This window comes from Boleophthalmus pectinirostris, unplaced genomic scaffold, assembly GCF_026225935.1.
Source record: "Boleophthalmus pectinirostris isolate CB_2022bp ecotype Guang Dong unplaced genomic scaffold, ASM2622593v1 HiC_scaffold_23, whole genome shotgun sequence".
In the NCBI taxonomy this organism is placed as follows: domain Eukaryota; kingdom Metazoa; phylum Chordata; class Actinopteri; order Gobiiformes; family Gobiidae; genus Boleophthalmus; species Boleophthalmus pectinirostris.
In genome coordinates this window covers 24706160-24718150 of record NW_026571207.1, presented here as the reverse complement: position 1 = coordinate 24718150, position 11991 = coordinate 24706160, and the positions used below count along the sequence as shown (strand labels likewise).

Here is an 11991-nt window from a genome sequence, read left to right as displayed (position 1 = left end):
CAAGATGTGACACAACGCAAATATCCCATCTGGAATCAGTTTGGTTGCCTCTTCCAGAAAGCACAGTCAGTTACATCATTTCAATATCACAAATACCTTCAGCTATTTACATGATGTCCACAATAGAGACTTGCAGACAGCCTGCAGCATCTGTCTCTGTATTTTACAGTGAGCGAGGGAGTGACTCAAAATGCACTGCCAAGTGTCTTGAGGACTTATTTAATCATGTTTTAATCTGTAAGTGAATGAAACGTAGGGTACTGTAGTACCAGAAACATGGGGTATTGTATTTGTTTATGTGTAGGCCCACGATTAAAAGATGTGTGTTCTGCAACTTGTATGTATGTAGATGGATTCCTCAGAAATGTTGAAATTTTAAACTCAAAAAAAAAAAGAACATGAAAACGAGAACCCTATATGATCTTACCAATTTCACTTTAGAGCAAACTTTTAGCAAATTGAGGAGGGGGCTGTTCACCCGCCAGGCAGTGCCACTGACCGTAAAAAGGAAATGAGACACCCATGCACTTTTTGCTTAAATTGCCACAGAGGAAGTTTTGGTTTGTTTACCCCCAGAGCTCAGACTGACAGGAAATTTGCCACTCTTGTAACTTGTTCAGTCAGTCACTTCTGGTGCCTTGTGCATAATGTCTTTTGTCGTGGTCCCCTTCTCTTTTTGGACCCTAGTTCTCTTACACTGCTCTATCATTTTGGTGCATGCAGAACTGAGCCAGGACTTCTCCAAATGTCTTGAATTCTTTTACAGGGGGACCCCACCACAAGGTTTTATTGGAGCAGGACTGGAGCCAATTTGTCAGCGCTTCAGAAACCAGTACCACTTTGCCACTCTGTATCACAGAGATCATCGGGTCCCACTCTTCTCAGCCTACATCCTCAAACCTGCAAATGGCAAAAGGCCGAATGCAACATGGATGTATGAACCACAGGTCAGTATGCAAACTTTGATTAAGTATTTATTCTTCCAGGATTCGTTATGAAAGCAATGGAAAAGTTACTTTAGTAGGTAATTTGTGATAGAGTTAAAATATGAATACTCAAATATGACTGATACAAAGAAAAGAAAGTATTAGTACTGAAAAAAAGTCTACAGAATTGTATATTTCCTGAACAGTTTTTGGAATGGTCTTGATATTTAAATATATCATTCTATTCTTTAGGAAAATAATATTTTTAAATCATTATTGTTGTGTAGAAATCAATACTAATGATCATGATCATCACTAAGATAGAAGGTCTTAGTATCAAAATCAAGTTTGAAATTTTTGTATCGTGAAAACACAGATTTTTGATGGAACTTAAACCCAAATCAGTTCTCAGCTTCTCATAAAAAACATATATACATTTACATAGGTTATAAACAACTATTTGAAATCACGCTTAATTTTTACAACACAGCCAGCCATAAAGTAAATCTGTAAAAATGTGTAGTACAACTTAGTTTGGAAAAAACAAAATTATCTAGTCTAAGTAAGAAAGCTTGTGTTGTGTCTGGTTTAGTCAGAGCTATATACACTATATCATTTTGTATTCTACCTATAATATATTTCTTCATAGTTGAATTTTTCTGTTTCAAGTTGGTGTTTTCCCGTGCCAACCCTGAGATGCAATTTCTCCCCTATCCACTGACGGAAAACAACATTATAGAGAGCCAGGCTGTGCTACAGGACTACAAAAACTCCAACTATACCAAAGGGCACCTAAATCCCAGCATGCATCAGGAGACCAAAAACAACCGAATGGCCACTTTCACTTTGACTAATATAGTGCCTCAGCGGGCCGGCTCCAACTCTGGCCCATGGAGTCAGCTGGAACTAGAAATGTTAAAAAAATTTAAGAGAGGTTGTATTGGACCGATGTATGTTATTACAGGGGCACTGCCTTATAAAAATAGTCAACGCTGGGTTAATAACAGAGTTTTAATCCCAGAATACATGTGGTCAGCCTACTGTTGTCCTTCTTACAATAACAGTGTCTCTGAACGTGCACATTTCCCAACATACGCAGCAATAGGTAGGAACGACCGCCACAGTGACCAGGAGATTGTGCCCGTAAATGCACAGGTGAAGCGCTCAAAGTGGGGCTACGATGTGAGGCGCATGTCCTTAGAGGACCTGGAGGAGGTTTTGACTCAAAGAGTAGGCACGCCAGTTCATCTGTTTCAAGACCAGTGTCAACAGCAAGCTACAACAACCTCTACAATAACAGCCCAAAATGAGTTCCTTAAAATAGTGGAGGAAATGGCAAGTTAGATTTGGATCAGAACATTTGAAATCTGCAGCTCTCATGGGGTGCTCTGTATTTACAGCGGTCAGAGTAAAGTTTTATACAAGTATGAATTATTTGAGGTAGGTAGGAACAGTGTTGAACATGCCACAAGGTAGAGAAGACTGAGCAATAACTGAGATAATACTGTTCAAATATTGGTTCAAATAGGAAGGTATCTGGAATGTATATTTGGCACAATTTGTACTCGCATGTTTGAAATCACCTTATAGTTTTTATTTGTCAGTGGTATGGTGTATTAGTGTTCTTTCACTGTAAAATTAGTTTAGCTTTCACTAAGCAATGTAACTTGGTTTGATTTTAACAACAATAAATCTTTTGACATGATTACTGTTTGTTTGAGTGGTTTGTAATTTACGATTTTCTACCCAAGAGGGCGCAATGGAACCACATTCAAGTCAAGTCAAGTAAATGATGTAGACAGGTCTATACAAATAATGAACCTTTGATAAATATTTACTACATGCACTCTTCATTTTTGTAGTGTGCATCTCAGCTATGAGCTGAGTGAGCTATGGTTACTACACTGCACCAGATCATTAAAAACAAAGAGCTTCACTCTTGGCAGCTTTTATTTTGAAATGCTACTCTAATGCACAGGTGGCACCAATTAGTCCCTAAGGTCTGGATCTGACACATGAGCACAGAGGCAGAGCGAGTACTGTGGTTTGAAAGAAAGGGCATATCTAAAATACATTTCATTTTAAATATTTTAATATAAGAAAAATTACAAAAGTAATAGCCTGATTGAAGATTCAACTCTCCATGTGAAGGGATCTGAAAAAGCAAACTTTTCTTCCAGGGAAGAATCCCTGCAAACAAACCACCAATGAGAAAGGCATGGTTTTAGGTTAAAAATAAAAATTTAAAATTGGTAATACAAAAATACATATTCATAAATACTACACTTTATGACTAGGCCTAAATAGACGTAGGAAGTAAATAAATAAAAAGTAGAGAGACATCATTCCTTTAGGCTGTAATACATCTCTGTTCCCTTTTCAAGGTAAGTCATTTCCCATTTCAGCAAGTCAAAAACATTTGTGGGGAAACCATGTATTTGTGCAAGCAAAATTGAATGAAACCTTTCCAGTAGCCCTTGTCAGGAGCTCTGAGGACCATGGCGTGTGAAAGGAGCAGCTCTGGCGTGCGCAGGTGGCTGACCTTCACCACAGGCCTGCTGGAGTGTCTGTGCTTTGCAGGAGCCGTGTTTGGATGGGCTTCTCTCGTCATTGTACTCCGGAGAGAAGGATACTTTAGCTCATTGTGTGTGAACACCACATCAGTCAGAGCCACAGGACTGAACAGGACAGAAGACAGTGAGAGACTGAACTTCAGCTCTGCTGGAGTTAACAACACACATCCATTGGGTCAGTGTACTTCCACATCACATTGGGTTTAACAGATATTGTCAACTATTAAACATATTGTCTCTGGCAGAGTGCAGTGAACAAGATGAGCACTTTTCTCTTGTGTTCACCATCACATCATTTGCATCAAACTTTCTGTCCTTTCCCAGTGGGTTCCTCTTTGACTGGGTGGGCACAACAGTCGCACGGCTCTGTGCAATGTAAGTCCATTCACCTACATCAGGTAGTCTAATTTTGGCCTTTAGTTACAGATGCTTGACATAAGAGTGATGCAATCTGATGCCTGAGAATTATCAACCTCTGATAGCTCTGTCCCTAAACTCAGACACCCTCTGGTCTTTTTTATCCTTAGTTAACAGAACATAGCAATTGTCTATGTTGCATTCATTATTTTTTAAACAAAATGATGTGAAACAGTGCTAAAAAAAGGTATTCTTCTCCTTAGATGTATCTTCACTTTGGGGACATTGATGGTGGCCTTCTCAGCACCAGGTAAAAAATTTAGTATTTGAGAAGGCTTATCGTAATCATAAATATTGCTTCCTATTTGTTTGTAAAGCATCTCTGAGTGTCCAAAAGAGTGCTCTATAAATCTGATGTATTATTATTAATAAGTATCACAAATACTGTCTCAGCCCTGTCAGTGCTGCTCTTCCCTGCTCTGTCCCTGATGGGGGTCGCAGGCAGGATGTACCTCATGACCAACATGCAGGTGAGAGGCAGTTCTTATAATCTAATTCTAACAAAAACTAAAATGCACAAAACAAGGGCAAGGAGCCTAATAAGGACTACAAAATGAGACATTGTACTATAAATAATGCAATATCAATGTGTTTTTTGGTCCTATGACTCTATAGCATATGTGTTTTTGTGAAGGTGGGGAACCTGTTTGGAGCACGGCGCTCCACAGTCATCACGGTCTACACTGGAGCATTTGGGTCCTCCTCTTTGCTCTTCCTGGTCATTAAGGTGAGACCTAGGGGTGGGTAATATGACGATAAAATATAGATTGAGCTGTATTTTATATTTTGTTATTAAAAACAAATGTCTTACATACAGACATGCAGACTGTGATTAAAAAGACTTAAGCATATAATTGATTATTTGAAATGACAGACTCTTGATTAAAATGTGATTTGTAGTGAGACTTGCACAGCACTGGGTCATAATATTCAAAGCTTCACTGTTTGATTCTGTTTTGTTTTTGTAGTTGTTATATGAAGCAGGGGTCCCTCTTTACTCCTCCTTTCTGTTCCTGTCGGCCTGCAGTGCCTTTCTGGTGTTCAGGACACTCTTTCTGCTCCCTCTGAAGAGAATCCCCTACCCAGTGCCTGAACACTACACTTACGGGTAATAAAGCGCTAACTGTACTTCAGTACAATCAGTGCTGACATCACATTTTATGAACGGAAGACCACTCCGATAACGCCAACTATGAGTATTTAATATTACTGAGCTAAAACTATGGTTCCAACTGTCAATGTGGTCTTATTTCTTTTATCAGAATAATCTGTTGTAATTCAAACACTGTAATGTTGGGACAAAACGAAGCAAACAATAATTCCCACATGACACTGAGTGAAACCTCAGCTGATGACAACACATGTTTGAATGGTGAGCACAGAAAAATGATAAAATATTCAAAACTTATAAGAAAATCTGTTACAATTTTTCTTTTTTAAATTCTCAGAGTTGAGTTTCTGTCAGTGTGTGCGGTCCAGTTTCTTTTTTTGGCATTTGCTATGGTTGTCTGTGATACAGCTGAGGCATTATCTGTTCATTGGCACACTAAACCCAATGCTGCAGAGGCTCAGTGAACATGATCAGTCTGTCGGTATGAAGCATTACTTAAATTTCTATAGTATGTATAGTTAATTTGTATGCATTACTGCTATTTACTTGTTGCAGTGAGCCAATATAGCAATGCGTTTGCCGTCACTCAGTTGTGTGGTGTCCTATGTGCTCCCTGGAACGGCCTGATCATGGACAGATACCGCGCTAAACTAAAATCAGCTGGTAATGTCAAATTATTTTTTTCATAGAACAAAATGATGGCTAAAGATGCACTGTGTAACTTTTCTGGTGGAGAGTCAGTCATCTGTGAATGCTTCAGAGTATGGTAGGGCTGGGAATCATATTGTCCCTAATGATTCAATACAATACACGATATATAGTTCACGATACGATACTATCACAACATGCATCGATAATCGATATATTGCACATCACACTCTGGTATATTGCTGTTTTTTAAGAACTGAATACATTTTAGCAAAATATTTTTGTTAAACCACTACTCGTATTTCATCTTAACTGTGCATGTCTATTTTAATGATCAAAACACTGAATATATATGTGTATTGCATTAACAATTTCCCTTTCACTAAAAAAAAAAAGTGTTCTTTTACTAATGTTAACTTGTCCATTACTTGATTTTATGTTATTTATTTTAGTTACTACTATTATTTTTTATTTATAACTATAGGCATTACTACTTGGATTTTGTGTGTGTGTAAGGGATGTTGTGGGGAAGTGCAGTACTTTTTTTATTTTTTATTTATTTTATTAAAGGGGATAATGAAAACCAAAATAAATACACTGATGGAAAAAAAAAAATTGAAACGCCCCTTTTTGAAGCCAGAAATTGTATCTTTTGTGTGTACAGGACTTGGAGAATGTGAAGCAGACCTGCGTGCTGCGATGCTTTCTCTCACCCTGACGTCTCTGTTCTGTGTGCTGTTCTCAGTTTGTGCCATGATCCCTGTTTTGCAGCTTCAGTACTTCACCTTTTTCCTGCAGGTTTTGAACAGAGCTTTTTACACTGGCAGTGATGCAGCCTTCATCCATGTCATGTGAGTACACTTAAAGGTCCTATATTACTCAGAATCGACTTAGCTTTAAGACATGTTATGATGATGTTCCCTCCTCAAAAACATACCTCGAGTTGTTTTGTTTCATTCACACGTGTTTGAGTAATCCTGGTTTATTAGTCTGTCTACATGACAGACTAACACAGACGACACATAATGCTCTGTTCCACTTTGTGATCTCATAAAGCTGTAGATTAAAGTTAACAGTTACCTTCTACCTTTTTTCAGTAGGGATGAACAATTCCAGGCCTGAAATCATCCAAATGATTCTAGTATAGTAGTGTATGAAGTGCTTCCTGTACTACCACATGACATCACAAGGTGGAACAAAGTGTTTTCTGTTTGAGAGATGAATTGCCTAAATATGCAGGATTTGTGTGTTGAACATCTGTGAATGAAAAAAGTACAACTGCAGGTATGTTTGTGATGAGAAAATATTCAGGCGGTCTGGCAACAGTTTATCACTGTTCTATATCAGTATGCCGTGAGCATCACCACAGCAGCAGGTAAACAAATTAAGTATTGTTCCAGAAATAATTAATGCTTGAACACCCACAGACAGCCAAAAGGTTGTCACATTTCAACTATTTTCAGTTAGTGGGACCATGGTATAAGCAAATTTAACGACTGAGCAGTGCACTACACTGTTTTAATGCACACTGCAAAGGAACACCTAGGCTTCAAGACTCTACGCGAGTGTTGTTTAAGCCTTACTTATTTTCTTTCCTCTTTTCAGTTTCCCGTCATGTCACTTTGGTAAACTGTATGGCCTTATCAAAGGTCTGTCAGCACTTCTGTCTCTGCTGCAGTACCCCTGTTTTATTCTGGTGGAGGACATCCTGAATGGGGACCCCTTATATGCAAGTACATCTCATAGAATGGTCTTTAACATATATTACCTTATTGTTTGTATGACTTACATTTTCATTTGCAGGTCAACATTGGTCTCACAGTACTCGTCCTGGTGATCTTCATCCATCCTGTGTCTGTGTACATCTACTGTCAAAGAATTGCTTTAAAACAAACGCTAAGAAAAGTCAACATTGTTTCATGTTAGTCACAAATGAAGTCTGTATGCTTATGTAACACTGTAACCACAGTAAATGCTACAAAATGATCAAATTTAGTGGATTATTTGTATTGATTACAAAATACAGCTATAATTATGTCAGGTCAAATTTATTAGCATAGTCCATTATCACACCTTGATCAGCTTCTAGAAAAAAGTATTTGTATAGAAAATAAAACAATGAATAAAAATAGAACAACTGAGTGCATACTGGAAAATGTTAAACATAACACTAAAGCATAGCTGACACTCTTAAGAGTGAGAACAGTAGTGTATGTCCTCCAAAGGTTTGTAGTTAAGTTTGTACAATCTGAAATGAACAAACAACAAACTGCTTACACGTTATTAAATAAATCACAACAGATAAACTTGGACTAGAAAAATTCAGATTTTTGAATGGTTATTTATAGAATATTTAATTTTACCTCAGCATTATGTGCTACTTTAAAAACCAGACGACCTCTAGTTATGGGTAAATTATAAAATTCTTACAAAGCACAGTTTAAAAAGCATAGCAAAACAAAATACCAATAATTCTGATTCTCTACCAAAAGAGATACCCCATGATCTATGTATGTGAACTATTATGGTGTTGTAATATACATCACGTTTTTGTCACTTTCGTAATCTACCTCAACTATCACATGAGTTTAAGTTCTTCAACAATTTTGTCTAAAAACATTGGTGGTTTTTCAGTTCCTCCACATCTCCAAAGCCCCGTCCACAGGTTGAGCACTGGAGTGTAGGCCTCTCATTGCTGTGAATGAGCTGATGCCTTTTTAAATACTCTACACGACTGAATTTCTTCCCACATGCTTCGCACCCATACGGCCGTTCGCCTGTGTGGATGCGCTGGTGTCGCTCCAAGTTTCCTAAGCGACTGAAGCTGCGTCCGCACTGAGGGCAACGGTGAGGCCGCTCCCCAGTGTGCACCAGATGGTGGCGCTCTAGAGAGCGTGAGTGTGTGAAGCGCTTCCCACAGATCTCACAGGCATGAGGCCGCTCCGTAGCTTGGGAACACTCATGAGTCTTTAGGGCCCAGGCGTGGTTAAAAGAGTTTCCACATGACCCACAATGGAAGCCAGAATGCTCATCTGAGGGGCTTTCTATTGGAGCGCCACCTAGTGGACAGGGGTGTTCGTCCAGCTCCTGCTCTGAGTTAAAGCCGCCTCCACACTGTGGACAGAAGTGAAGCAGATCTCCAGTAATGCTTTCAGCGCCCCCGCACTCGCCCACACTGGCAGGAGCAGAGAGATGCGGAGGAAGCTCTGACTGTTCCTGCTCACTCGCACTGTCTTCAGCCATAACGTCTGTGGGATGGACATCTCTTACCCACCCAGACGCCCCCTCCTCAGCCTCTGCCTCTCCACCACCAAGCTCCACCTTCACCCGAATCTGGCTGAAATGGTCCTCCCTCTGAAGAGTGGGTGGCTCAAGGTCCAGCTCCTCCTCTTGCTCCAGGCCGTCTAACCCAATGTATTTGGGTGCAGCATTGCTGTGTTTGGGGTCAGGACTCATCATGTGTGAGGGCTTCATCGCAGCCTGTTCGCGACTCTTCTCAGCTCTCAGGGCAGACTCCAGACCTCTGAGCTCGTCTGCTGTCATCCCTCCTACAGAGCGTTCAGAGTTCAAAGGTCGACTGGGCATATCTCCTAAAAACACAAGAAGAATCCAATGTAAGTAAGTATCATTCATCTAATTCTAATCAATTAAATGCAAGGTTACCTTCACATTCGGATGTGTGATGGTTCTGTGTGGGTGGGTCCATTTTCAGAGCCTCTTTAATAAGCCGAATGGAGGCAGGCTGAAAACCCTCTGCTGCAGCCAGCTGAAGAGAGATGTTAATTAAATTAAAGAAAATATCTTAAAATGCAGAGAGTAATACACTGCAGTTACACAACATTGACTAATATATTCTCACATGCCATGTTTGTCATTTAATATCAACAATGGTTTTGAGTAAAACTTAATTGAGAGTATTTCTTTGTTACAAGACTGAAAACTACTGCAGATTCAATGATATGTTTCATTCCATCTGCATTGAGCTTGTTGCTCAGCGCTGCAGTTCTGCTCTGGCATGTTCTCCTCCTACAGCTCCTCTGAGAAGCCTGTGTAGTGCTCACCTCCCCTTTGATGTCGGCTGTCTCCTCCCCCTCTCCGCTCAGGCTGCCTTCGTCGTCCTCCTCCTCCTCCACGACTCCTTCCTCTTCCTCTCCAGGGAGCTGCACCAGGAACATCTCCCTGGCCTCGTTCCCCGCTCTCACCACTGCACCTCCGCTTCCACCCCCACTGCTGCCCGCCTCCCACACGCCTCCAGGCCAGTTTTTGCCATAGGCTGCTGCAACGCCCTTTTTTGACTTGCCTCCTGTGGAGAAAAGCAGATGAAAGAAAGGTATAAGAAACTTATATCCCAAGTGTATAAAGGTTTGCTGTACTTCGGGGGGAGATGACAAAAAATGTAAATCACAAAAAACAAAATCCATTCAAATCACTATTTTCAACTCTTATTTTATTACATGTAAACACAAATTTAAAACATATGAACTGTATTTCAATATTAATTTCCTGAACATGAACAATAAATGTTAATCATTGTAAAATAAAACTAAACCACTACAAACCTAACATTAACCAAATCACTATAGTGAAAGATGAAAACAGAAAACAATAAAATAAAATATTAACAATTAATTTCATTGTTCTTAATTGATTTTAAAAGAGCACACTGATATTTACTTAGGGAGCCTTAAGGTATCAAGGATAAAGAGGGGAGAAAGGACAAGGAGAGTTGAGACTGGAACACGTGACAGGGAGGACATTTTACGGAGCAAGTAGGAGTAGGAGCTGAGTGCAACGTGATTGGGAGGAGATTTGAGAGGAGCAGAAGGGAGGGAGGGCGCGGGGGAGGGAGAGGAGCCAAGCAGGAAGGGAGGGAGGGAGTGGGGGAGGGAGAGGAGCCAAGCAGAGAGGAGCCAAGCAGGAAGGGAGGGAGAAGATGGGGGAGGGCCCAGAGGAGTGGACTAATGTAGCAGGAGGCCAAGGACAGAGGGAGCAGAATGAGGAGGAGACAGATGGCTCCTAGCCAAATGAATACAATAAAGAGAGGACAAAAATCAGAAACCTTTGTTTATAAAATGCACAACAGAAATCAAATTTATAAGAAAGTGATAACTGAATACATAAAATAATATTTGTATATATTAATGAGGATTAAATAATTGGGATGATATGTGAGAGAATCTATTGTCAATATGTGGTTTACCTGGTGTAATAAAAAATGATTCCCCAGCTATGATCTAGGCTGATCAAAATACTTACTGACTAGTTCAGCCTTGCGCTTTTGTCGAGTTGTAGCTCCGTCAGATGCCAGCCCAGAGGTGCGGCGATGGGCAGCCCAGCTCATCCCAAATTTACGCTCATTTCTCAGTTTGTTCTCAGTCAATTTTAATCTCAATTTTAGAGCCTCGTTCTCATTCCTGTTTAGAGACAGTTCCACCAGGTAGTCGTTTACAGTGTCCTGGAAGAGTTTGGTGATTTCACACACTGATGCACGGATGAGACTGTCCATCACTGCAGTGAGGTGGGTCTCAAAGGCAGTCACCGTTTCCTCCATCATCTTCATTACAGCCATAAAACAGCAGACCTGAAACAAAACAAAACAAAAAAAACAATAAGAACTATTATTTTAGCGGATGAAAAGTGCATAGTTTATTTGGTGACCAAATCACGTTGTTAGAAGGGCAAATAAAAGTAGATTCATAAAGCAGTGAAAATGACCATACCATGATCATGAATACTGTTAGTTCTAGTTAGTAAAGTTTTAGTAGTTTGCCAATTGTCCCCACTTCCATTTATTTACCCTTGCAGGTCCCGACAACATACACTGGGTTAAAAGACAACAATTTGGCTGGATTAGCTAGATGAATAGATCATTATTTCACAAAAATATAGATTACATCGTTGTTAAACAAAATTTCACATACCAACACTGCAAAGTTAGCAATAATTATTGATCGTGTGGCAGTGGTGTTGAAGTAGGAGACGAGACACTATCATACATCCTCTTTCATGTTGGGAAGTGGTCGAGCTAGCTGCCGTGCTAACACTATTACTCACCGCTTAGAAGGACAAATTGAAGATGCACCCACAATATAACGATCCGATAGTTGATACAAGACTTAGAAAAAGCCTGTACGCTGTTTGAAGAGGTAAAGTCCCCTCGACAATGGAAACTTCTCCGCTCTCTCTTCCCAAATCCAACACTGTTTTCCTTCTCGCCTCTCTAAGCTCGCGGATGCGCTTGAGAGCTCTGCGCATGCTCAGTTTCCTAGTCACTCACAGGCTGACTTGTCCACACAACCCACCCATAGACCCAACC

The 11991-nt window shown here is 40.1% G+C and overlaps 3 protein-coding genes across 5 annotated transcripts; 2 read left to right on the top strand and 1 right to left on the bottom strand.

Moving 5' to 3' along the window:
- On the top strand, nucleotides 1–2631 carry LOC110162365 (endonuclease domain-containing 1 protein-like; the record flags this gene model as incomplete). Its single annotated transcript, XM_020927248.2, has 3 exons — nucleotides 1–65; nucleotides 767–947; nucleotides 1596–2631. Coding segments are annotated over 3 exons (921 nt in total), but the record flags the coding sequence as incomplete, so codon positions are not given.
- Nucleotides 2632–2917: 286 nt separating this feature from the next.
- On the top strand, nucleotides 2918–7666 carry LOC110162247 (equilibrative nucleobase transporter 1-like). Of its 3 annotated transcripts, none has more exons than XM_055159129.1 (13): nucleotides 2918–3310; nucleotides 3401–3674; nucleotides 3745–3874; nucleotides 4120–4166; nucleotides 4310–4386; nucleotides 4551–4643; nucleotides 4885–5024; nucleotides 5179–5288; nucleotides 5365–5508; nucleotides 5583–5690; nucleotides 6340–6526; nucleotides 7281–7408; nucleotides 7479–7666. In XM_055159129.1, the coding sequence occupies exons 2-13, from the start codon at nucleotides 3425–3427 to the stop codon at nucleotides 7628–7630; spliced, it is 1566 nt and encodes a 521-aa protein (XP_055015104.1). In that variant the 5' UTR covers nucleotides 2918–3310; nucleotides 3401–3424; the 3' UTR covers nucleotides 7631–7666. The 3 variants fall into 3 exon arrangements, with proteins under 3 accessions (XP_055015104.1, XP_055015105.1, XP_055015103.1); XM_055159130.1 differs by having other exon boundaries at nucleotides 3398–3674; nucleotides 7281–7404; XM_055159128.1 differs by having other exon boundaries at nucleotides 3398–3674.
- A 41-nt stretch (nucleotides 7667–7707) lies between these two features.
- On the bottom strand, nucleotides 7708–11936 carry si:dkeyp-121d2.7 (zinc finger protein with KRAB and SCAN domains 7). Its single transcript, XM_020927309.2, has 5 exons — nucleotides 11730–11936; nucleotides 10932–11256; nucleotides 9737–9978; nucleotides 9339–9441; nucleotides 7708–9265 (listed from the first exon to the last, which is right to left on the bottom strand). The coding sequence occupies exons 2-5, from the start codon at nucleotides 11242–11244 to the stop codon at nucleotides 8286–8288; spliced, it is 1638 nt and encodes a 545-aa protein (XP_020782968.1). The 5' UTR covers nucleotides 11245–11256; nucleotides 11730–11936; the 3' UTR covers nucleotides 7708–8285.
- Nucleotides 11937–11991: the final 55 nt, after the last annotated feature.